This window comes from Narcine bancroftii, chromosome 1 (assembly GCF_036971445.1).
Source record: "Narcine bancroftii isolate sNarBan1 chromosome 1, sNarBan1.hap1, whole genome shotgun sequence".
Lineage (NCBI taxonomy): Eukaryota > Metazoa > Chordata > Chondrichthyes > Torpediniformes > Narcinidae > Narcine > Narcine bancroftii.
The window spans coordinates 210,551,524-210,578,589 of NC_091469.1; the positions used below are offsets into that span (position 1 = coordinate 210,551,524).

At 38.9% G+C, this 27,066-nt stretch overlaps 1 protein-coding gene and 1 long non-coding RNA gene across 2 annotated transcripts in view; one reads left to right on the forward strand and one right to left on the reverse strand.

Moving 5' to 3' along the window:
* LOC138738842 (dmX-like protein 1) overlaps positions 1-27,066 on the forward strand; it is a 197,075-nt gene that overhangs the window by 138,283 nt on the left and 31,726 nt on the right. Inside the window, 10 exon segments of the mRNA XM_069889924.1 lie at positions 19-267; positions 11,445-11,602; positions 14,804-14,928; positions 16,028-16,113; positions 16,402-16,603; positions 16,811-16,928; positions 18,454-18,516; positions 22,377-22,463; positions 22,672-22,793; positions 24,091-24,232. Coding sequence (XP_069746025.1) covers positions 19-267; positions 11,445-11,602; positions 14,804-14,928; positions 16,028-16,113; positions 16,402-16,603; positions 16,811-16,928; positions 18,454-18,516; positions 22,377-22,463; positions 22,672-22,793; positions 24,091-24,232 — 1,352 coding nt within the window.
* The window catches only part of LOC138738868 (uncharacterized), a 111,279-nt gene continuing 100,404 nt past the window's right edge, over positions 16,192-27,066 (reverse strand). Inside the window, exon 4 of the long non-coding RNA XR_011341836.1 lies at positions 16,192-16,584. This is a non-coding gene — a long non-coding RNA (uncharacterized lncRNA). The remainder of the gene's footprint in view (positions 16,585-27,066) is intronic.

A 27,066-nucleotide genomic window follows, 5' to 3' on the forward strand; every position in this document is an offset into this window, starting at 1 on the left:
CCATTCCATTATTCACAGGAATAAAGGAACTGATTCAGCTCTTAAATTCAGCTGGAGATGAAGACAAGCCCAAGTTAACTGTCCTTCTTTGTGAGGTGTTGTCAGTAGTTTATCTTAGTCTCTTTGTTCATGGCTTGGGAACACATTCCAGTAATGAGCTCTTCCGCATTGTAGCCCACCCTCTTAACAGCAAGATGTGGGCTGCAATTTTTGGTGGAGGCACCCACGTACCTGCGAAGAACAAAATCCAAGCCACGGCTGCCACAGGTTGGTTGATGTTACTTCAGCTTAAGTGTGGACAAATGATATTTGTGTAAATTGTTTGACAGCAGTTAAACAGCTGATACAAAAGCAAGATAGAAATAAAGTGCAATATCCAGTAAAAGTGTCAACAATCTTGATAATAAATGGTTTTTTGAATATTACTGTGAGATACAGTACAACTCTGATTTATCTGAAATTGGATTCCCTGAAATCCTCATTTATCCAAAATTTTCTTGGAACCTTTCGGAGGTTTAAAAAGAAATATTCACTTGACGTGAAATTAGAATGTCGATTGTCCTCGTTTCAGGAAACTCCCTCTCCTCTCTCTTTCCATTTCTTCTCTACCTTCCCCTATTGACTTTTCTCTCAAACTGTGTGTCACTGTCTCCCAGCTGCAAGCAATTGTAAGAATCCCTTGTCTTGGTATCATCAAGGAGAACGGCCTCCGGGCATGAGTGGGACCTCGGGCTCAGTGGCATTCCCTCCCCTTCTTTCCCTCCCTCCCTTGGCACACCAGACACCGACTCCAAATCCTCCCCTCAGCCTACTTCCCCCAGTGTTCATGTGTGGTAGGCTTAGAGGAGGATTCAGAGTCGGGACTCCAGCATTGGGAGCTCGCTGTCTTGCCAGGGAGAGTTCAACCAGCCCGGGAAGCCTCCCCGGGTATCAGCATCAGCAGTGGGTTCGTGTCAGGGATCAGCGGCAGCGGAGATTGGGAGGTCTCGGTGATGGGTGGCAGCGGTTGGGTTTGTCTCAGTGATGGGTGGCGGCCAGTACTTTTTTTGGTGAGAATTAAACATGATTTTAATGCTCAAAAAGCCTTCTCTTATTGTTTGTTGGTGTTTAAACACTGTTACAAGTGATTTGCTGTTGCTACTGGGCTGTTTTGCAAAAATGACCAGTTCTCTGAAGAAATGGTCTGTCCGACATAGGCCTAGCCCCGACCATTTTGGATACTTTTCCCTTTTCAGCTTGCAATGTCCTTAATTATTCAATGTGGAGTCAAAAAGTGATAGGTTTTGGGGACTTTTTAAATATTTAAATAATACCATAGAAAAGTTATAAACAATTAAGCCAAATATCATTGGCTTTAGTATGTGCAATAACAGGTTATTTACTCCTTTCTTTTCTTCTTTGGCTTGGCTTCTCAGATGAAGATTTATGGAGGGGTAATGTCCACGTCAGCAGCAGGCTCGTTTGTGGCTGACAAGTCCGATGCGGGACAGGCAGGCACGGCCGCAGCGGTTGCAGGGGAAAATTGGTGGGTTAGGTGTTGGGTTTTTCCTCCTTTGTCTTTTGTCAGTGAGGTGGGCTCTGTGGTCTTCTTCAAAGGAGGTTGCTGCCCGCCGAACTGTGAGGCGCCAAGATGCACGGTTTGAGGCGAGATCAGCCCACTGGCGGTGGTCAATATGGCAGGCACCCAGAAATTTCTTTAGGCAGTCCTTGTACCTCTTCTTTGGTGCACCTCTGTCGCGGTGGCCAGTGGAGAGCTCGCCATATAACACGATCTTGGGAAGGCGATGGACCTCCATTCTGGAGACGTGACCTGTCCAGCACAGTTGGATCTTCAGCAGCGTGGATTCGATGCTGTCGGCCTCTGCCATCTCGAGAACTTCGATGTTAGGGATGAAGTCGCTCCAATGAATGTTGAGGATGGAGCGGAGACAACGCTGGTGGAAGCGTTCTAGGAGCCGTAGGTGATGCCGGTAGAGGACCCATGATTCGGAGCCGAACAGGAGTGTGAGTATGACAACGGCTCTGTATACGCTAATCTTTGTGAGGTTTTTCAGTTGGTTGTTTTTCCAGACTCTTTTGTGTAGTTTTCCAAAGGCGCTATTTGCCTTGGCGAGTCTATTGTCTATCTCATTGTCGATCCTTGCATCCGATGAAATGGTGCAGCCGAGATGGGTAAACTGGTTGACCATTTTGAGTTTTGTGTGCCAGATGGAGATGTGGGGGGGCTGGTAGTCATGGTGGGGAGCTGGCTGATGAAGTACCTCATTTTCTTCAGGCTGACTTCCAAGCCAAACATTTTGGCAGTTTCCGCAAAACAGAACGTCAAGCGCTGAAGAGCTGGCTCTGAATGGGCAACTAAAGCGGCATCGTCTGCAAAGAGTAGTTCACGGACAAGTTGCTCTTGTGTCTTGGTGTGAGCTTGCAGACGCCTCAAATTGAAGAGACTGCCATCCGTGCGGTACCGGATATAAACAGCGTCTTCATTGTTGAGATCTTTCATGGCTTGTTTCAGCATCATGCTGAAGAAGATTGAAAAGAGAGTTGGTGCGAGAACGCAGCCTTGCTTCACGCCATTGTTAATGGAGAAGGGTTCAGGGAGCTCATTGCTGTATCTGACCCGACCTTGTTGGTTTTCGTGCAGTTGGATAACCATGTTGAGGAACTTTGGGGTCATCCTAGGCACTCTAGTAATTTGCCAAAGCCCTTTCCTGCTCACGGTGTCGAAGGCTTTGGTGAGGTCAACAAAGGTGATGTAAAGTCCTTTGTTTTGTTCTCTGCACGTTTCTTGGCGCTGTCTGAGGGCAAAGACCATGTCAGTAGTTCCTCTGTTTGCGCGAAAGCCGCACTGTGATTCTGGGAGAATATTCTCGGCGAGACTAGGTATTATTCTATTTAGGAGAATCCTAAATAACAGCTTATTTACTATAAGAATATCTTTTATGTATTCTTCAAAATGATTTATTCCAGAGTCTTTATGCTATTTCTGTAAATAATAGTGAATTTGTCAGGTAAAAACTTTTTACAAATAACCACAAGACCATAAAATAAAGGAGCAGAAGTAGACTATTTGGCCGGTCGAGTCTGCCCTGCCATTCTGTCATGAGCTGATTCATTCTCTCATTCAGCCCCACTGCCCTGTCTTCTCAACATAATATTTGATCCCTTGACTACTCAGATACCTATCAATTTCTATCTTAAATGTACCCAACAACTTGGCCTCCATCTGCCTGTGGGAGCAGATTCCAGACATTCATCACTCTCTGGCTGAAGAAATTTCCTCCACGTTTCTGTTTTAAATGGGTGCTCTTCAATCCTGAAGTTGTGACTCTTCTATCAAGGCAAACAACTTTGCTCCATGAAAGTCCAAATATACAATATCCACCACATCTCCTTTGTCTCGGCTACTTGTGATTTCCTCAAAAAATTGCAATAGGTTTGTCAGGCAAGATTTTCCCTGAAGGAAATCCGGCTGACTTTGTCATATCTTGACATGCACGTGCGGGTACTCCATAGCCTCATGCTTAACAATCAACTCCCAATGACTTTCCATCCACCATTGTAAGGGTATCAGGTCCATACTTTCCTTTCTGCTGCATCCCTCCTTATTTAACTAGTGGAGTGACCTTTGCAATTTTCCAGTCCTCTAGAACCATACCAGAATATATTGATTCTTGGAAGGTCATTACCTTTGTTTCCACAATCTCTATAGCTATTTATTTCAGAACTGGTCCAGAGACTGATCTACCCTTAGACCTTTCAGTTTTCCAAGTACCTCTCTGGTGATCGTGACTGACTCCCCTCTCTTCCCTGACAGCCTTGAAAGTCAAATATACTGTCAATGTCTTCCACAGTGCAGACTATTGCAAAAAAATTCATTCAGTTCTTCTGCCATCTCCTTGTCTCCCATTACAGTTTCTCCAGCATCATTTCCAATCTGTCTTGTATCTACTGTCATCTTTTTTTTACTCAATATTATTTTTTAAAGTTTTTGGTATCCTTTGAAAATTCATCTTTTCCTTCCTAATGACCTTCTTAGTTGCCTTCTGTAAGCGTTTAAAAGTTTCCCAGTTCTCTATCTTCCCACTATTTTTGGTTCCCTGTATGCCCTCTCTTTTGATTTTACTTTGGCTTTGACTTCTCTTGTCACGAACAGTTATGTCATTTTTATTAACCTATTGTGGCTTTCACCAGCAAGCTTGATAATTTTAACTTGATTGACACAGAAGTTTAGAGGTTTAGCAGTATTAATAGTGCTTAGTTTAAAATGCCAGTCTAATCTTAAAAATGTTTGGGCACACACACATAGAATTACCATTGATTGCATTGTACTAATATAAAATCTATTGCAGTAGGATGATGTTGGAGTGAATGATCTTAATGATTAGGTTGTATTTAGATTGGTAAGTATTTTGGATTGCTTTGATTTGTTTCAATTGCTGCTAAATGCAAGAAATTTGATACAGATAATCAGAAATATTAGAGAAACATTCTCACACTCAGCAGTATTTATTTCTCTGTATTCATTAGCAAAGTACAAGTATTACTTTTAAATTTGAGGATAATAGGCGAGTTTATAATATTTGTCCTTTGGATGTTTTGCGTGTAATCAAAATAATATTGAGTTAAGTCTCTTAAGAAAGTTGCATGTTAGAAATTTGAAATTCAATGCTAGTTAGTCAGAGTTTGAAAGTGAGATATTGAGTCGTTATTAACCAAGTTATTCCAGGTCATGGTGAAGGGGTGGAGGAGGGAAAGTGAATATGGGGGGGGGGGGGGGGGGGGGAGGGGAGGAGTCGATGTATTTGGAGTTGGACCAGTATTAACCTCCCCAAATGGAAGAAGAGGCTCAAGGAACAAAATACTTTATCCTCCTTATGTGTAGTGTGCAAATTCAGTTTAATACTCCATTTAGTTCTTGATTTAAGTTGCACAGCTGTGAATAAGGAAGATGGGAAATATGGGAGAATGTTAATGTTGGACTACTTGTGCATCTACTAAGAAGTTGTGTTAAAGTCACACGAATGACAACTGGCAGAACATGAACTATTTAACTGCGAAGATAGCACACATCAACTCCCACTTTTGCATAATTTCTGCCCCTTTAAGATACTAGGTAATCAGTCACAGCCATGTTTGTGGATTCCCTTTGTGTTTTGAGTCCCAGAGCATGTGGTTGATCCTACGATCCTTATGTGGTCCCAAGTTTTTGTGCTTTTCCAGGATTTGGTCAATAGTTAAATCCTGTTTCTGAGATCCATTTTCCTCCTGCTACTTCTGGTCTCCTCCATTGAAACTGTATCATGTTGACAGTCAGATCTAGTTGGACTCATTTCATCTATGAGGCACAGTATTATGTCCATTTTTCAAATTACCAATTGCTTATCATTGTAGATTTTTTTTTTGTGTTGAGTCATTCAGGTACAGAGGACAATGGCATTGATTGACAATTCATACAAAGAACTCATTCCTTAAAAGTTTTACCACTTGGGTAATTTGCTGCCTTCAATCTCGATCTCTAGTTCTCTTCAAGTTCAAATTTATTTATCATCCAATTGTACAAGTACAACCAGACAAAACCGAGTTCTCTGGTCCTCAGTGCAAAAAACCTCAAACAGACTTATACATGTACACAATATGTATATACAAATATTAAAGTAAATAAATATTGTTGCTAAATAAATAGAGTCACAGAACATTTGGATGAACAGTTCATCAGTCTCTCTGCCCGTGAGAAATATTGTAGTGTCAGCCACCTCTTTTGCCTATTATCGAGGCCTTCGATGTTATTGGAGGTCTTAGAGTGGATTTATTAGTACCGCACGGATGGCAGTCTCTTCAATCTGAGGCGCCTGCAAGCTCACACCAAGACACAAGAGAAACTTGCCCATGAACTACTCTTTGCAGACGATGCCACTTTAGTTGCCCATTCAGAGCCAGCTCTTCAGCGCTTGACGTCCTTCTTTGCGGAAACTGCCAAAATGTTTGGCCTGGAAGTCAGCCTGAAGAAAACTGAGGTCCTCCATCAGCCAGCTCCCCACCATGACTACCAGCCCCCCCACATCTCCATCGGGCACACAAAACTCAAAACGGTCAACCAGTTTACCTATCTCGGCTGCACCATTTCATCAGATCCAAGGATCGACAATGAGATAGATAACAGACTCGCCAAGGCAAATAGCGCCTTTGGAAGACTACACAAAAGAGTCTGGAAAAACAACCAACTGAAAAACCTCACAAAGATAAGCGTATACAGAGCCGTTGTCATACCCACACTCATGTTCGGCTCCGAATCATGGGTCCTCTACCGGCATCACCTACGGCTCCTAGAACGCTTCCACCAGCGTTGTCTCCGCTCCATCCTCAACATTCATTGGAGCGCTTTCATCCCTAACATCGAAGTACTCGAGATGGCAGAGGTCGACAGCATCGAGTCCACGCTGCTGAAAATCCAGCTGCGCTGGGTGGGTCACGTCTCCAGAATGGAGGACCATCGCCTTCCCAAGATCGTGTTATATGGCGAGCTCTCCACTGGCCACCATGACAGAGGTGCACCAAAGAAAAGGTACAAGGACTGCCTAAAGAAATCTCTTGGTTGCCTGCCACATTGACCACCGCCAGTGGGCTGATATCGCCTCAAACCGTGCATCTTGGCGCCTCACAGTTTGGCGGGCAGCAACCTCCTTTGAAGAAGACCGCAGAGCCCACCTCACTGACAAAAGACAAAGGAGGAAAAACCCAACACTCAACCCCAACCAACCAATTTTCCCCTGCAGCCGCTGCAACCGTGTCTGCCTGTCCCGCATCGGACTTGTCAGCCACAAACGAGCCTGCAGCTGACATGGACTTTTACCCCCTCCATAAATCTTCATCCGCGAAGCCAAGCCAAAGAGAAAGAGAGAGTGGATTTATTAGTTCTTATTTTATTTGTAGTGAGATGGCTATTTCCTAATTCAGTCAACCTCTGTAACCTTGAGTTTAAGGATCAGACTTCCCCATTTACAGCAACGGCTTAGTGAAGCTGAGGGAATATTGTGTTATTCCTTGGCTCATACTGAGATGTTTCATCCTGTAATCAATCAAAATGGGATTTATTCTTCCTATTCATTGTTACAAATATCCTGCTTTTGTTTTCTCAATATTCCAAAGAAATTCATGGGTCATGAACAAACCTGTATTTGATAACTTGCAAATACAGTACAACTCCCATTATCCGAAATCGGATTCTCCGAAATCCTCATTTATCCAACATTTGTTTTGGAGATGAACTGACCTCACAGGTTGAAATAAAATTCACCCGACATGAAATTAGAATGACCATTGTTATCGTTTCAGGTAACTCTCCTCTCTCTTTCCATTTCTTCTTTACTTTCCTTATTGACTTTTCTCTCCAACCCTCCCTCTCAAACTGTGTGCCACTGACTCACAGCCACAAGGGATCAGAAGAATCCCTTGTCCCAGTGTCATTAAGGAGAGTGGCCTCCCAGGCAGGCGCAAGACCTTGTGCTCAGTGGCGTGCCCTATCTTTCCTCTCCTCTCCCCTTCCTTCTCTCTCTTCCCTCCCTCTCTCCAGCACAACGGAGCTCCCAACATCAAATCCCCTCTGCTTACTACCGCACAGGCACACCAGATTCTGTGGTGTGTGGTATGCTTTGGGGAGGATGTGGGTCGGGAGTCAGGACTTCTGGTGACCAGGAAGGCAAGAGCCTACCGACTCCCCAAGGAGTGTTCCACCAGCCCGGGAAGCCTCCCCAGGGATCAGCAGCAGTGGTTGGTTGGTCTCAGTGATTGGCGGCAGTGTTGCAGCCAGCATTTTTTTGGTGGGAATTAAACATTTATTTTAATGCTTTAAAAGCCTTCTATTGTAGTTTGTTGCTGTTTAAACATTGATACAAGTGATTTGCTGTTTTTTTTAAATGACCAGTTCTCTGGAAAAAGAACGTTTATCTGACATCGGTGTGGTCACGACCATTTTGGTTAATCAGAATTGTACTGTATTAATTTAAACAAAACACTGTCCATTTATCTTTTCTGGGATTGTTTTTAAACCTTTCGAGTACCACAGTCCTATTATCTTCATAATGTTTGCTACCCAAAAGGAAAGAAAAACAAGGAGCATCATCGAGTAACAAGGACATAGGTTGTTTGGCAAAGTATGCATTATTTAAAAATATTTTGATGAAATACCTCGTGTTCAAAACTATTTTTTAAAAAAGTTAACCAAATATTATAACTTGCTTTAAAATAACCATTTTTGCAATATTCTATTGGCAACTAATTTGATGATGCATCCTCTATTTTTTTTTGTCAATTACTGTTTTCAAAATGGAAGAGCACAGGTTTCAAGACTTTAATGGAAGAAAATGGAAATAAAGCCTTGCATTTGCTTTCTGGCTTTAACCATAACCATATAACCATTTACGGAGTGGAAAAAGGCCATGTTGGCCTTTCAAGTCCGCACCGATTCACTGATTTTGTGCGCCCTCTTCAGGCATTGGTGATTTTAAGTGTAGTGTATCTTTGAGAATTTTAACATCTATCCATAGGTAGAATGTCAAAATTCTGACTTTGATATTGAACATCTTGCTTTCAGTTCAGTGCATATTCCTCTGGCTGCAGTATTTGGTTATAGTTGTGTAGGAGGTTCATAACAGAGACACTTTCATTAAACAGCTTCTACCATTGGTTTTTAAGATGTGACTATATTTACCTGTGTAGATTTAAGTATAGATGCACATGTTAAAAGATTAAAGAGAAGAGCATGTCTTAGAAAGTTATATGAAATAGGAAGTATGAAGTCATTGTGAATACTGTTTAAATCTTGTATGGCTTTGATTAAATGGTAATCCAGAGTTTTACGGTTTGAGGACTGTCTCAATTCAAGGTGCATGTCAGTTCCACTTTTATTAATGCAGTCCATAATTTGAAAGAAAACTGAGAATCCAAGAACTCAGTAGAATCAAGCTTTTGAATTGTGATAACCATTAACTCTTTCTTTCTCCACAGATGCTGTATGACTAGAGTATTTCCAACTATTTTTAATGCAGTTCGAATTTCCAGCATTTGTAGTATTTTGCTTGTGAATTTACCATAATCTTCCAGATTGTTATTAAAAAGTCTATTTTAAAAAGACTGTTGGATGAGAGCATTTGTAGATTTTTTTAAAAATCAATGCATTCAAGAAGATTAAAATTAATTTGTGTGTTGAGACAACATGGTTATGTCGTAGATAAATTGAAATTCATAAAACAGCCATATACCTTCCCACAGTAGCACAGTAGTTCTCCAATATGTAGCCGTAAAATGTTAATTGTGTTTGTTGTCCATCTTCTTGGTTAGGGCATAGAGTTGACCTCCACAAATATATGTGTATTTGTTAGATGAGCTGTAGTTCACCTTAAGCTCGTATTGCACTTTACCTGCAAAAGATCAAAACTCTTCTTGTTGTCAGAACAGTTCTGAAAAGAAATGTACTTTCTTGCAGCCATATTCAATTATCTGTTTGAAAGAATCTGAATCCACAAATACTGAGTGCAAATAGATTTATTCCACTGCGCTACAGTGATGGTATTTTAAATTAGATTTTTTTTCATAATTAGTCTTACATTATTAGAAAGATCTTTATTTCTAAGGAGGGAGCCTTTGTTATTTTCATATTTCTCTTTGCTTCATTTTTCCCACATTTTCATTGCTTTTCCACTGATGAGATAATAAACAGTAGAAGCGTTAGAAGAGTTATCTGATCCAGAGCTGCAGCTTGATCCTTACCATTTCAGTATGTCTGAGGCTGAAGTTGAACTAGTTAAGGTTACTGGTGAGGTTGGTGAGTAAATACTTGCACTGTCTTTTGCTTGTTTATGCTATGGCTTTTCTAGTTAACAGCAAGCAATCAAGACTAGATATGACAGTAACTAAATATTGTGAAGGTGTCCTCTCATTTTACACTAACTTATTTGAATGCAAGTGCATCTATGCATAATTGTTTATCGTGTTCAAACAATTAAATTACTATTTTTAATGTTTTATCATTAATTTTGTTAATATGTTTGAACTGAAAAGTCATTTCTGTAAGGAAGAAATTTTATCCTCGTGTTCATGTACATGAAAAAGCTATTAAGGTAACAAACACAAAAGGAATAATGATTCATCTAAGGCTGATTAAATAAGAACAGTTTTAAGTCAAAGGACAAGATTTTAGCATCACGAGAAAACAGTAGACGTAGATTGGAACTCAGCGAAAGAAGACCATGAAATTGATCAATAATGATATGTTAGACTGAGAAGTAAAAGTAGACTGCAACAGTTCACAAAGAGTGGTGTAAATCTTTGGAATTCTCTATCCTAAGAGTTGTGGAGGTTTGATCATTATTTTCATTCAAAATGGAGATTTCCAGACATTAAGAGAATGGAGGGAAATGGAGATCGTGCTTGAAAATACTGCAGGTAGAATATTAACCATGAATTTTGAGCGGTAGAGCACACTTCAAGGTCTCGGCAGCCTGTAACGAGCATACTGATTCTCCAGATTGCCTTTGGGTTGGGTGTTATTTTTTTGTTTGATCCTTTAATATGGCAACTTTTTTTAAATTGGACTGGTAATGAGTTTTCCATTCAATTTTTGTTTTCTTTTTCTAGGAAATATTTAATAATATATTAAAGCATCTTTATACATAAATTTCAGTTTTTGCATGTGCTTATGCATATCTTCTACAGTACCAAGTAACCAAATTTTATTTTTTGCCTCTTAAGCTGATGTGTACATTAGAAAAAAAATTACTTGTTATTGGTGAATGTTAGCATGAATTTGTGTCCGGTGTCTTGTCTAATTTTGTTTAATGATTTGGAACTTCAGAGAAACTAAGCAGTAATTTCTATGTATTTATACTTGTTTTATGATACTTGTTCTTTGGTTTCCAATTTGCTGTTTTGTCACTGGAAGAAAATAATATGAAATTGGCTAGCTGCAGTGATTAAGTTCTAGTGAATTAAATTTATATAAAAGAAAACTACAGCTGCTGGAAATCAGAAATAAAAACAGAAAATTGTGGAAACATCCAATGGGTCAAATGCCATCTGTGGAAACAAATAGTTAATGTTTCAGGTTGATAACCTAATTGAAATGAAGATCTTAAATATTTCTGTTTCCACAAAGATTACCCATTCTGCTGTGTCACAGAGATACCACATGGAAATAGGCCCTTTGATTCACTGGTCTAGTTCATAGTGGCCAGAGTCCCTATGTGTGGGAGGAAATGGACACACTAACAAAACCCATGCTTTCAATGGGAGAACGTTCGACTTGCACATTGACAGTACCAGAGGCCACGATTGACCTTGGGTTGTTGGAGCAATGAGGCAGCAGCTGCCCACCATTTTCTGTTCTTATTTAAGTTCAAGTAAACATGTTCCCACAAAAAAATTAGTAAACAAAATGTTTCTTTTTGCAGCTCCCTCTGATGCTAAATATTACAGCCATTTTCTCACATCAAAATCAATAAGCAGAGATTCCAAAGCAGCTTCTCCTGTTGTCAACCAAAAGACTTCAGTTTATAAAGAACACTTCATCCCACCTGAGCTTAGTATCTGGGATTACTTTATATCAAAGGTAATAATGATTTGAGCTAACTTATAATTGAATTATTCTTTGGCTTGGCTTCGCGGACGAAGATTTACGGAGGGGGTAAATGTCCACGTCAGCTGCAGGCTCGTTTGTGGCTGACAAATCCGATGTGGGACAGGCAGACACGGTTTCAGGGGAAAATTGGTTGGTTGGGGTTGGGTGTTGGGTTTTTCCTCCTTTGTCTTTTGTCGGTGAGGTGGGCTAATTGAATTATTAAGAATCAAGAAAAGGTACATTGAGTTACATTTTGGATCATGGGGACCATCACCAGCTTTGTTTTCTATTGCCAAGTAAATGTTACCTTTTGGTAGAGAATGAATAAATCTGAGCAATGGAGAAATTATATTTACACCTAAAAAAGGCATTGTTATTTAAAAGCTAATCAATTCAGACATGTTTGTTAATTGACAAAAGTAAAGTTAGCACAGCACAATGCGAGGCATAATGAATTGAATAAAGAGTACAGGATACATGGGAGTAGTTTTAAATTCTGAAAATTTACAAGTTTGGTTTGAATCTGAGATTTCTAAAACAGAAACTCTCCCTGCTGTGAACTTGGCAATAAGTCTTGGTCTCTATATTTAAATAAGTATGTATGTGTGTTAAGCATGAAAAAAGGCTGAGAGAGTTGTCTCTGCTCATTGGAATTTTGAAGAATGAGAGGTAATCTTTTTAAAACAGATTATGAGAGGAATTGACAGTTTGTCGAGAGGACATTGCTCCCAATGTTGCTGCCTAGGACTTGGAGGCAAAGCTTCGGAGTAACCATTTAAGACAAAGATGAGGAGGAATGTGTAACAAACAACATTGAATCGTTGATATTTTATTGAATGGTACAGCCAATGCAAAGGGACAATTTGCCTATTCCTCCTCTTGTTTCTTATTTCTTCTGTTTTTAATAGAGACAAGACAATTCATTCCTGAGGTAGTTTAAATATTTAAGCTTTCATATATTTTCATTTTGTATACAGATTCTGTCTTTATCCTTAAGCAGACAGAAAATTAATGGAAGAACTCAGCAGATCTGGGAGCAAGCGTCCATGGGTAGAAATAGTCGCTCAACAATTCTGATTTGAACCCTTTAAGTTGGAATAGGTAACATTATATGCATAAAGGGGAAGAGAATCTTGGGGAGGGGGCTAGAGTTGATAGAGTATAAGGCAGAAGGTGTGGCAGGTGAAGAAACGGGTAGAGGGAGAAACCACAAGGGAGGGAAGACAAGTTGGAGAAAGTATCAGTTAGTGCAGCACTGTTACAGTAGCAGGAACTGAGATTTTAATCTGACGCTGTCTGTAAGGAGGTTGTACGTTCTCCCCGCATCTGTGTGGGTTTCTTCCTGGTGTTCCAGTTTCCTCCCACTGTTCAAACAATGTATCTACATTGTAGGTTAATTGGGTGGCATGGGCTTGCGGACTGAAAAGGCCTGTTACTGTGCTGTATGTCTAAATTTAAAAGCTAAGTATAGAAGTTGGTAAAGAGATGACATCTGTGGAATCAGGTGGGGGTAGGGGGTTGCCTAAAATTAGAAGTAATTGTTTATGCTGTTATGTTTAAGGCTGTCCAGAAAGAATATAGTGTGTTATTCCTCAAGTTTACTTTTGCCATTTCCTAACAATGGATAAGGCCATGGACTGATATGGGGGAGTGGTTGAATGGTCAGGTGGGGGGGGTTCTTAAAATGGTTGGCTACATGAAGTTCAAATTTAGAATGACAGAGTTTGGCAAAATGGTCACCCACTCTGCATTTTGTCCCACTGATGTAGAGGAGACAACTCCAAGTGCACAGAATGCAATAGACTAGGTTGGATGATATGCATGTAAAGGTCAATCACACCTGGAAGCTCTGTTTGTGGCAGTGAAGGGTGATGAGGGAGAGGATGTAGGGACAAGTTTTGCACTTTCTATGGTTACAATGGGAACCGATTAAGGAAGTGGAAGGCTGGGTGGCAAGGGAAGAGCAGATGAAGGAATCCCCTTTGCAAATATAAATTGACCAATTCTATCTTTGTCTTGATAAAGAATTCAAAGCCGAAACATTGACCATTTCTACCCACTGAGGTTGTCTGACCTGCTGAGTTCCTCCGGCAATTCTTTGTCTGCTGAAGATTCCTACACCTGTAGCTTTTGTATGTTTTTGTCTTTAACCTTGGGCAGCAAAGATACTGACAAGGGAAGGAGGCAAGAAATGCATTTCCAACATTGTTCATGCCAAAGAAAAATAATCGTCTTTTGAACTCAACAAGCAAACTAGTAAAATTCACCTCAAACCTTCCCATGATCTGTCTGTTGCCCTAATTCCAATAGCAAGAAACAACAGAAAATAAATATTGAGACCAAATTCCCCAATATTTGATTTGGATCTCAATTACCTGCAATAATTTGCTTTCTGTCACTAATAAGCATATAGTTCCATTTATTAGATAAAACAGTTTTGCGTCATGGTGGAAAAAATGCACCCTAAAAATGTATCTAGGGTTCTAAGAAATTAAAATATTGCAGTTTATTTATATTGCCTAGATCAGGCAACCTTTTTTTAAAAGAAACTCATATTCCATCTTCAATATTCCCTCTGCTATAAGTGCTCTGTGATTGGTAAGGGATTGCTTAAGGTGGTATGTGAGTGGGAAGGGAAGGTTGAGAATCACTGCTCTAGACCCAATTGTTACTGAAATATTTCACTTGAGAAAAATTGTCATTGGCCCATTTCCTTTGGAGTTCTGAAATTGTGCACCTAACGAGTCAATTAGGTACAATTAAAGGAGAGGTTTTCAAACTTTTTCTTTCCACCCACATACCACCTTAAGCAATCCCTTACTAATCACAGAATACCTGTGGCATAAGGAATACTTGATGTGGAATGTGAGTTTTTTTTTAAAGATTTCCTACCCCTGACCTAGAGTCATATTTTTAATCAATGTTTGATTACTGGAAGTGGCACACTTGGCATAGCAGTTAGTGCCACGCCTTTAAAGCACCAGCAATCGAGACTTGGGTTCAAATCCCACGCTATCTGTTAGGAGGTTGCTCATTCTCCCCGTGGCTGCGTGGGTTTTCCCTGGGGGCTCTGGTTTCCTCCCACCATTCGAAACATACCAGATGTGTGGATTAACTGGCAAGGACTCCTGGGCCGAAATGACCCGTTACCATGCAGTATGTCTAAATTTAAATTTGCATTCTTCTCTCCAGCCCTTCCTTCCATCACAGAGCAAAATTGAATATGATTCAGAAGAGAGTCAAGGTAGTGATGATGAAGATGATGTGTTTTCTTCATATGTACAACTACATGAGCATTCAAATCCTAATTCTTTCAGGTAAGCAATACCTTGATTTGTTTCTGGAAAATAAGAGATGGAAGTATGAGTAAGCCATTTGAACATTTTGTTTCATCATTCAGTAAGAGATGATGATGTATCCTGTCCATTTTCCTCCTTGATCCCACCGTTCCCTTGGTGCCAAAAAAAATCTCTCACTCTGTACCTTCAAAGATCAAAGAATAAACATCTGTACTCTTCTAGGTTGGAGAATTCTAAAAGGTACATCAACTTCCCATCACCTCAATCCTAAATAGGGGACCTTTATTTTGAAAGTATATCCCCATTTTTTAGACTCTCTCCATTCTAATTAATAACCTTTCTTGTTGATTTCAAAATCTTTTCTCATTTGATAACTCCATCACCCAAGTAATCTGCATGGTACTCTCCTCCATATCTTTCATTGCATATGGAGATCCAAATTTTATTACCCCATGTATTTTCATCAAAGTCCCATACAGTTGCAATAAGCCTTTCCTGCTTTCCCAGCTTCTTGCAATGCATGAAATTTTTAAAAAGCTGCAATGAAATAGATATCCAGATTGTTGTGTGATGTTGCTAAAACTAACCTCTTGATCCCATTTTCCATTGATTTTCCCTATAATCATAAAAATATGTTACCAAATTTTGGTGAACGGACAATGAGATGTTGGCAATCACACTGCAGCAGTGAACATTTGACATCATCAATTGGAGAATGCATATCAGAAAATTAAACAGGAAAATTAAAAAGCTATCAAGTTCCCTTCTCTTTTTTTACTGGCTTTTTTTTTAAACCTGCCCTCCCACTCATATTCACCTGTTGACCTGTGCACCTTCCCCTGCCCCATTAACCACAAAATATAGGCTGGTGTACCAAAAGTGTGGAAGATGGAAATTGGATGCTTTCGGTAAATGTAAAAGTAATTTAAACTAGTCTCATTTTTTTTTTCATTTTGTACTGATAAGATTTCTAACTAGATAAGTTAAAATAATGGTCTGAGTAATTTCCATTCAAATAGTATTGACCAGAATGCTCTGCTGAATGTTGTCATATTTAAAACAAACCGAAATGAAAATAAGATGCGCATTTTGTAATTTTTAAAAACTTTTTAATTAGCTGGTCTCTGATGCGATATGCTATGGTGCAGTTGGTGCTACACAACTTGAAGAGCTTTTATCCAATGGCAGGGCTGGATCTTTCAGGTAATTATCTATTTGCTTCATAAAATAATGAGAATTTATTTAACCTTCCTTTATCATCCTATATTTATTCTTGAGGCATTAAGGACAGAACTTTGCAATTTCAGTATTTAGATGAGGGAATATGATCATCTGGAAGGAAAGAGGCAAATGATTCTGAAAGGTTCAAATACACCGTGATTGTGTAATTTAAATGCTTTAACACCCTTTAATTATATTTCCAAACTCTCAAGGATTTTTGACATACTGGTTTTATATAGCTTTGTTTTCAACTTTATTGCTCTCTTGCAGATCTCCCTGTTTGTTCACCTTCTTGTCATGGACTTCTAAAGACTCTTCAGCGCTGGGAACAGGTACTGCTTCGGCGACTTGAGTTGTTTGGTGGGCCACCCCCAGACTTCATCTCATTGCATACCAATGAAGGCACAATATCGTCAGGTCCTGCTCTTCTCATCCATAAAGTATTACTGGAACCTACAAATACACCATTTAAGTAAGAGGAACGCTGCAATGATGCTGAATAGTTCTGTTTACTTTTGTTACAAATCTTTATGATTTATTGGGTCGAAAGTATATTTATTTTCTTCTGAAAATCTTCATTTAAGATCATGTTTCATTTCATTTGCATTACACAATTGTATAAGACTTTCTGTCAGAACACCAATTATGTCGAAATAAGATCATTTTTTTTTGTCTCTAGGTCAAAACACCATGATGCACTTCCAGTTAAAAGGCTTTGGCAGTATCTTGTGAAACAGGAAGAGGTGCAAGAGACTTTCATTAGAAATATTTTCACCAAAAAAAGATGTCAAAATGAGGTCTGTATTTTAACAATTTTTTAAAAAAATTTATTTTTTCTTTGCCATCTACTAATTGGTAATTTTCATATGTTGTATGCATTGCCAGTAGTTGAATAAAAACTGCAAACCTACTTATTTCTTCAGTTTACATTCCATTTCAATTTATTCCATTTCCAATCTTATCCAGATCAACTTTACTTCCTGGCCCCACTCTAGATGACACAGTTCACATGCCTTTGTAAATGTCTTGTCACTCCTATACTATCATGACCTTAGATAAATAACATTGACCAATCCTGCTCCCCCCCCCTCCCACCCTTTCAGTAATGTCTCTCCTATTTGGTACAAAAGAAAGGAATTTCCTTTTCACATTTCAACTTTTACTTTGCAGTTGGAGCCAAATGATTGCTTACATTTTTCTTTCCTGCATACTTACCTCAAGAGTACGAGAAGTCTCTATTTGCTGTCCCTTGCTGACATAATCAATAAAAGGATCAGCTCCATAATCTTTCTGACATTGAACTTTGTCTTTCAGTGATTAATCGTGTTTCTTTTTAATAGATTCAGTGCCAGAGAGGGTAAAATATGGTATATTTGCTGGCCTTTGAATGTTTTCATTGCCTTGCTTGTTTTGGGAATTGTGTATACTTTTTCTTGCATTTCTCTGTCATTTAACACCAATGAGAATTTTACTAGTTTGGCCTCATTTTCATTTTCACATAATCTCAAGTTTACTCCTTCATGTTTATTTATTTTGAATTGCATTTGCCACACTCTCCGCTGATCCACCATCTACATTCTCCCTCATTCTTCTTCATTGTTTGACGTAATAAAGAAGTGAGATACTGACTTACCTAAATTATGTCACCTTGTGTCTGCAGACACTGTGGTTGAAATGAAAACACAATGCTGGAGTAACTCAGCAGGTCAAACCGTGTCCTTTATAAAGCAAAGATAAAGATATATAACCAACGTTTCAGGCTTTTTATCTGCCTATTACCTCCTGCCTGTGGGTCTGTGCTCCTCCCTCCCACCATTTTGATCGGGTCCCTGCCCATATTTTGTCCATACTTGAAGGGCTCACCCAGAAACTTTTGTTTCTGTATCTTTGCTAAATAAAGTACATTATTTAACCTGCTGAGTTTCTCTCGCATTGTGTTTTCACTTGTTACATCCTTAATCCAGTTTTCCACCTGTTTCACATGAAAATCCTCTATTCTTTGGATTGTAAAGCACCATTTTCCATTGATGAAAACCCCAAATATTTTGTATAATGTTAATAAAAATGTTATAAAGGGGATGATCAAATTAATGTAAATATAAATATTATTTTATGGGATTTCTCGTGAGTTTACTCTTGATAGGACTTTCAGATAATAGATATGCTAGTGTAGTCTTTAGATTTGATGCTTATTTTGGGACCAACATTTTTTTTTAATGTTAAGGATAGCTTCATCTCTAACAATGTTTTCTAACTCGTGCTTAATTCATCTCTTTTTTTAAAACCATTTGTGTTGTGGCTGTTCTTTGTTCTGTGATGTAGTCAGTAGACACCTCCAATGAAAAGGTCAAAAATTCTATGACGGAGGAACCTAGCATCAACAAGGTACAACTCCACTGTTCATAATCAGTTCTGGCACCAAATGTACTCTCTCCCGAAAATATACTGTCCGCTTTAATGCAATATTAACATGTAGTCGAAAATAATTAGATTCAATAAATAATAGAGTCTAAGTTTAAGAATGGCTCATTCTCTTAAGTTGAAGCAAAAGAAACATTTTGACTCAACACTGGGTTCATATCTTGCTTGTGAATTTACAAATATAAATTTTCTCTTGTGGGCTGTGTTAGCAAACTGCAAATATGAAAATATGGGCTTTGTTCTACCATTGTGCTCTTTGCCATAAAGTATTTTTTTTCTGGTTAGAACATGCTTTGCTTAGAATCTACAAAATTAAAAATGTAGAATCAGGGTATGTATGTTAGTGAGAATAGGCTTTTTTTTTCAGGAACTAAATCTCCACAGCTGCTTTTTTTGAATGGTGATTGGGGTCAATGTTTGTCTGCACATCTTGAGTAGCCTTTCTTGCTGAAAACTTGCTTATCAGAGTGATTCGTCATTGTGCATTATTTATTTTTAATTTAGAGGCACAGCATGGTAACAGGCCCTTCCAGCCCATGCTGCCCAATTACATCCATGTGATCAATTAACCTACTAATCCCGTCCGTCCGTCTTTGGGACGTGGGAGGAAACCCGAGCATGGAGAAGGCCCATGTGGTCATGGGAAAAATAGATGAACTTCTTACGGGCAGCGGCAGATTCGAACCCTGGTCACTGGCACTACAGTAGTGCTGCACTAACCATGACACTATTCAGGCTGCCCATTGATTTGCTCATTTGCTGATTGGCCAAGTTGCTCTTTTGCCAAGTACAAAGATTTGTGATACTCCATTGCACTGGAGTTGTGGCCCACGTGTGGAGATGGAACAGAAAGAATTGGTCTAAGTTAAAATAACTACAATAAACAAATGACGTAATTCAGTTAAGTATGATTGGTCTTGGAAGCTGTGCTGAAATATTTATAATGCACGCTCATCATTTCTTATATTGTATATTCGGGATTTGGAACAAAATCCTTGTTTATATAGTAATGCACCATTCGCATGCTCAACATCAGCCTTGTTTCACTTGGAGTGTTGGTAATAATGTATTCCATCAGAGCTTCCTCCCAAGGTGTCTGTTGAATTTGATTAAGTCCTTTGCTGTGAAAATCAAAAATCAGTCAGAAAATGATTTTTATGATCACGCTAGGTGGATTATTCCTTTCGAATCGTGCACAGTTGCAGCATTTGCCATAATGCAAACAGTTTTCATCAGGTGACTTGCCCATCACAAATGAGCAAGAGCAGATGAGTCACACTTGGACAGCATCAAAGTCACACAACACAAGCCAATTCAAGTCTTGGTCAACTGCACAAAGGTGATTCAAATAGGATTCATTTGCAACATTTACAAAGATTATGCCATTTTTGTTCAGTGCATTGCACAATGTTTGGGGACTTTTGTGACAACGTGATTATCCATTGTACCAGTAGCAACCAATCGTTTTAGCAATCCTGTAATTTCACAGTCAACTACAGGATTGTTAGTATTTGTTTGATGAGCAGATTGGACCAATGCACACCAAGATTTGGAAGAATGAGAGTTGACCTCTTTGAAATAGATACAACATTGTTAAGTAGTTTGACAGGATAAATGTGAAGATGCTGTTTCCCTAGCTGGAGTGTCCAGATTTAGGAGTCATTAGTCGCCAAGTAAGGGGTAAAAAAATTTAGGACAAGAGACAGAAAATTTCTTCATCCAGAGAGACATGAAATTTTGGAATTTTCTGGCAGAGCCATGTTCATTCATGAAGTATATTGAAAGCGGGAATTGAAACCATTTAAAAATATGTATATATTAGGAGAATCAAAGCTTCAAGGGTCAGTGTAAGCAGACACAAAAGATCAGCCATGATCCTATTGATTGGTGGAACTGGACTACTCCTCTTTGAATTTGTTGCATTCTTTTAAAAAAAAAACATGGAATTGTTGCTGTTACAGAAAACCACTGAGCCCTTCAGGTCACTCTCATCTACCAAAGCAACACTAGTTCTACCATCATTTTTATTTCCACATAGTGTTGCAAATGAGTCTTTACCTCGAAAGCAACAATGGAATCTGCCTCCACCAATCTGCAGGCAGTATGTTCAAGATTTCAATCTCCAAACAGAAGTTATTATTACTTTTATTTGATTCTTATGACTTCTAGTCTGCAGCCTGTACTAAATAGAGCAGCCTCCCACCATCCGCTCTTTCCAGACCTGCCCTTGTTGTAAGATCTCACCTCACCCTTCACCTCCAGATACAAGTCAAAGCTTTTCTGTGCATGTTACTGTAGCCCTCATCCCAGGAACCACTCTCACAAGTTTTCTCTATACCCTCTCTCATGCCTTCACATCAATGTGGATCACAGAGCTAAACCCAGTACTCCATTTGAAGCTGCTTCTGCTTTAATAAAGCCTAAATCCATCATTTACCATTTTATTTACTTGCATTGTCAGTTTCACTGACTTGAGCTACCTTGCCCCGAAGACTCTTTTTTCCTGTGTCCATTTTAGAAAAATACATTTTATTGCACATTCCCACTCATTTTTCATGCATTAACATAATTTTCATTTTCTCCATATTAACATTCATAGGGCACGAGTTTGCTCAAGTTAACCACCTTGTTTAATTCCTGCTACAATTTTTTGTACTCGACCTCACAGTTTACAGTGCTGCAAAATTTTGGGTTTATGTACAAATTAAAAAAAAATCTTTCTTGATCATACAGCCAGATCATTGAAACAACCCAAGACAAGAATACTGTTGAGCATTTTCCAAATGGAAAAGAAAAAACAACTGTTCACCATGACAGTTGCCTATTATTTAGCCAACTTTATATCCAGGATACCACTGTCCCTTTTTATGCCAGCATTGCTGATAAACCTGCTATGTGGTACCTTATCAAGACCCATACGAAAGTCTTATTCCAGAGATTTAATTACTTGAAATTAAATTTCTTAGTGGCGAGGTGGGATTCAAACCAGTGTCTCCAAGTGAATGGTCAGGCTTCTCAATACCAGTGTGGTAACTAATTCATGGTGCAACTATACATGGTTGGCTGTGAGCTGCACTTCTCCTGATGGGCTTTAATGTCTGTAGCTTCAACTCTGATTCAGTTGTCAGAAAGATTTTAAAAAAAATCTTGGTCCCCAGGGTGTTTCTCATTCAGCCATTGTAGTTTTCCTCCTTTCTTGCATTCAGTCCTGGGATCCTGTTCTTCTTATTCTGCCTGACTGAATTCTTCCTTCCCCAATCTGACTTTTGTTTGAGAGTCTTCAGTTAGCTTGACCTTATCTGAAACTCTTCAGCATTTTTGCCTCTTTTTCTCCATCTGCACTGAACAACTTCCTCAAAACTATCATTTCAATCACATTTGAGTTGCTTTTCATTTCTAATCCCATGCTTCACTTAACATCGTTATCATTCTCTGGTGGAACAGTTTCATTCTTGCAAAGATGCTTGATGTCAATTTTACAAGGTATTTTATTTTTACAAACTTAAATTTAATATTGTGCAAAGATGAATTTCAGAGTAGAAAATGGATAGCTATTTGATAAAATGCAGATTTGAACCCTGTGTACCAATAGATTGTTTGAAGCACATGATCCACATTCTAACCACACAATATTTCTTCAATCCAAGAAGTTGTAATTGGCGCAGTAAAAACTTTTAAGCCATCTTTCAGAAAAATTGCTGAAGTAATTTCTGAGAAAAGCATTGTCTGGATTTATTTTTTATTATGCAGTTCTAATGCTTTATTGCATGGATGGCAAATTGGCTATTTTAATGCATGTTCTTTTTCTGTTCTCCTCTGTGAAGATGGAAACAGATGCTGGTTATCCTGGTGGTAGAGCAAGGATTGTTCACAAGGAATCTGACATCATTACAGCATTTGCAATTAATAAGGTAAAAAACAAAGTGTAAATTAATTCTAAAATTGCAGACGATCAAGTGTTTTCCAATTGAAAACAAACCAGAATTCTTGAGAAGGTATTCATCTGTTGTGCATTTAATGACATTGTCTCTTTACATTGGGTTGAAAGCAGTTTATCAGTTTTATTATGTGATTAGTGTTGTTGAAACTTGGGTTTATTTTTTTCTGCTAATTTCTCAGGCTAATCGGAATTGTGTTGCCATAGCTACCTGCCATGATATTCAAGAACTTGATATTTCTGCAATCCTGGCAACCCAGATCTATGCTTGGATTGAAGATGAGTTTGAACTCGAATCCATAGGGTATGAATAGTGGGCATTAATTGACTTACTGCTTTGTAGGTATTGGGATCCTGCAGTGTAAAGTATTATGAACAATTTCCTTAAAATATTTAAGAATCTTGCACACTAGAATCTGCGATAACTTTTATCAGTAAGATTTTCCAAACAAGACCATTGGGAATTGGTGGATGGATATGAGATAATGAAGGGATAAAGAGCAGATTCCCTCAATGTGCAGTAAGTATGACGACATTCCCTTCTCTCTGGTTCATTTTTTTTTCCTCAAATAATTTGCAACATCTTCAGATGATGAATGGAATGATATAAATTCAAGATGAACATCAGACTTTACATTTGATCTGGAATTAAGGGTCATACTAATTCTGCAAATGGAATGATGTGTGATTGGACATTCAGAGTTTCAGTTAATTTACGAAAAAGGGTAATTTGGAGTTCAATGTCGATAATTGAATCACTGTGAAATTGCCTCCCCTCTTTAAAAAAAAAACCACGTTGATCATATTACTTAGCAGCAGTGTATATAAAATGATCATTGGGAGTAATAGTTCTCGGGGCTGGGTGGGGGGAGGGGGGTTCCTGAAAAACAGAGGAGAGGAAATTGTACTGCACAGTTTAGAAGCCTTGATTAGATAAAGATCTAAAATGCTGAATTAAGTTTTGGGGAGGAAGCTTTTGAGGGTATTGGAGTTCCAATATAGATTAGGTGTAATGATTCATCAACTTGGATGGTTGGAGGGACAATTTGCAAAACCTGAAATCTAGTCTGTTAACTTTTTGAATTACAACTCAAAAATACTGTACTTCATTCACTGTAAAGTGGGGCATTATTCTGGGAAAGATGGATGGATAGATGTCTTTTCCTGTAGTTAATGCAGCAAATATGTTGATGAAAGATGTGCAAGAAACCGGTGTGGACTCGAAAGGCCAACATGGCCTGTTTCCTCTCCGTATATGGTTATATGGTTAAATCATTCATCCACAAAAGTAACAATCGTGCTTCCAGAGAAGCAAATGCTGTTTCAGGAGTAACAATCCTACTGGGAACCTAGAAAGTAGATTGGGTTGGGGAGAAAGATTTTCATTTAGTAGCTCATTAGTTGGTGGCAGTTTTGTAGGGCATGACAAAAGCAATGAGAAGTCAATAGGTCCATTATTTGCAATTATAATAGTGTACAACACTGTAACAACATTGGCTATTATAATTTTTTTTAAAAACAATTTGAATCTAATTCTAATGTTTGGGACTAATTATATAATGTTTTATCTCTGATTAATGCTCACTTATTTGTACCTGCAGATCGGATGAATTCTTGGTGGTTCATGCAAGGGAGGATTTTGGTGAGTTACAGTGTAGCACACCATATACTGCCAGTGTTCCTGGCACCCCTATAAACATGCCGTGGTTGGGCAGCACACAGACTGGCAGAGGAGCATCTGTGGTAGGTTTATATTTAGTTTTATCTATTAATAAATTTTATGCAGAATCATCCATTTTACTGAGGCTTTTTTAAAAAAAAAACAACAAAATGATTGATAATATAACGGGGCAAAATTTAGAAACATTACACACCCAGGATTCAATTCAACCTACGTATCTAACTTTTGGTTAGTGAGATAAAGCCAGCTGTACTATTCTGAAATTGTGATGTGACATAAGTGACATGACACTTTTTTTTAGAATTGTACTTCTATCACCTCTATCAGTTAAGCCCATTTGTATTGGTTCAGACAGGCTATTTATTAAACAGGCAATGTAAGTCATTAAAATACCTCTCTCCAAACTCCCAACCATAATGATGTTCAATTCCCTTCTATCTCTGGCTATTTAAAGGTGTTAATTTGTTACAAAGCATCTTGACTGATCAAATGGCTAGCGATGGATGATTTTGTTTGGGAAGTTGACACAATAAATGTTATGAATTTGATATTGTTATTACAAAAACTAATATTATTAAAGACTAACAATCTTTTTTGAACTTAGATTTTTAAATTGTACAGCATCCTTTTTTCTTGGGGGGAGAATAGCAAACACTAAAGAACATCTGTACGAGGAGAGGGGAGGAATGTTCAGGGGAAGACTGGAGACGTCGGGGTAATTTTTTTGGTGCTTGGAATGCATTGCTAGGGGTGATGGTGGAGGCTGGTATAATAGGGACATTCAAAAGCCTCTTGGGCACATGGAGTGTGAGGTTGGGAAGGTTTAGTTTGTGGGATAGGTTTATATAAGTCAGCACAACATCATGGGCCAAAGAACCTGTACTGGGCTGTTATTTCTACATTCTATCACATTTTAAAAGGATGTTACCAGGACTTAGGAGCCTGAGCTGTATGGAAAGGTGGATCAGGCTAGGGCTTCGTTCCTTGGAGTGCCGGAGGATGAGGGGTGATCTCATAAAGGTGTACAAATTCGAGGAGTCACGTGATGGAGTAGTGGCCGGACGGTGAACTCCAGCCCTCTCCAGAAAAGTCGGGAAAAACAAGAGAAAATACAAAGGCACAGAAATACAAGTTAAAGAAAAGTGAGTATAAAGGTGGAAAGAAGATGGAGACAAAAGGAGAAAAATCAAAATCAACGGAAAGAAGAGAGGAAGAGAAGACAACGGAGGAAAAAGGTGAAGGCCTTACCTGTCCGAAGAGGCCCGCTGTGGAGAGAGGGCCCCACTACCTCAGGTCGGTAGAAAAAGAACTACAACAATGGCTCACAGAGCCGAGTAAAAGTGCGCAACCGCGCATGCGCGACTCCTCGCGCATGCGCGATGCGCATGCAAAAAAACACACCGACGGGAGGGGGGACCAGCTGGGGAGTCGATCTCCACAGCCGGCAACGACAGCTGCAGAACACCTGCAGCAAGAAGAGACCACAGAAGACAATGGAAACAAGAAAGAAGAGGAGGAAAGGGCAGCAAAGAAACAACAGATGGTCAACCCAGAGGAAGAAGAAGAGGAAGAGTACAGTGAAATAGATAAAGGGAAAGGCAAGGTAAAGGATATACTTGCTCTTGTTAGAGGATACATGGAGTCATTTAAAGAATGGCAAACACAGGAATTCAATGATTTAAGAAGAAGAATAAACAACACAGAAGAGAAAATAAATAAAATGGATATGACCTTAACAGAAATGGGGAAAAAAATGGACAAGATGGAAGAACGGGCAATAGCAGCAGAAATGGAGGTAGAAGACTTAAAAAAGAAATTGGAGGAATCTAATAAAAAAACTAAAGAGACACAAGAATTACTAGCCCAAAAAATAGATATAATGGAAAATTATAACAGAAGAAATAACATAAAGATAGTGGGCCTTAAGGAAGATGAAGAAGGCAAGAATATGAGGGAGTTTATAAAAGAATGGATCCCTAAGGCCCTAGGATGTCCAGAACTACAGCAAGAAATGGAAATAGAAAGGGCACATAGAGCATTGGCCCCTAAACCACAACCACAACAAAAACCAAGATCTATTGTAGTAAAATTCCTAAGATATACTACAAGAGAAAAGGTACTGGAGAAGACAATGGAAAAAGTAAGAGAGGGCAACAAACCACTGGAGTATAAAGGGCAAAAAATCTTCATTTATCCAGATATAAGCTTTGAACTCCTAAAGAAGAGAAAAGAGTTCAATACAGCAAAAGCGATTTTATGGAAGAAAGGATATAAATTTACACTGAAGCATCCTGCGGTATTGAAAATATTTATTCCAGGACAACAAAACAGACTATTCTCGGATCCAGAAGAAGCACGAAAATTTGCAGAACAATTACAAAAATAGACTGAGGGATGAAGACGGGTAATGAGAGCAAAAATTATCACGATTGATATGTATGTGGGTAAAGACAAAAATAGACTGAGGGATGAAGAAGGGTAAGGAGGGTAAAAATGACCACGATTGATATGTATGCGGGTAAAGAGGTATAAGAGTGAATAGAGACAATGGGCATATGTGAAAGTATCTGTAATTAGAGGAAAACATAGAGAGTATAGACAAGAATTAATAAGAGAAGGTAATGGAATAGAGAGAATAAGGAGGGAATTAAAAGAGTGACCTTTGTGACATATAAAAAGCGAAATCTTTTCTGGGGGGGGCTGGGTGGGGGAAAAGAGCGGTCACTGCAAAATCAGTTGACGCTTGCGAGTGGATTCGCAAATCCAAATGGAGAGGGGAGATGTGGTTGTCCGACAAGGGATAAAGGGCAACTCAGGAGGGGAAGGGGAGATTGGGGATAAAGAAGATAGAAATAGGAGAATAAGGAAAATGTTGGATGTTGTAGGAATGTTGTCT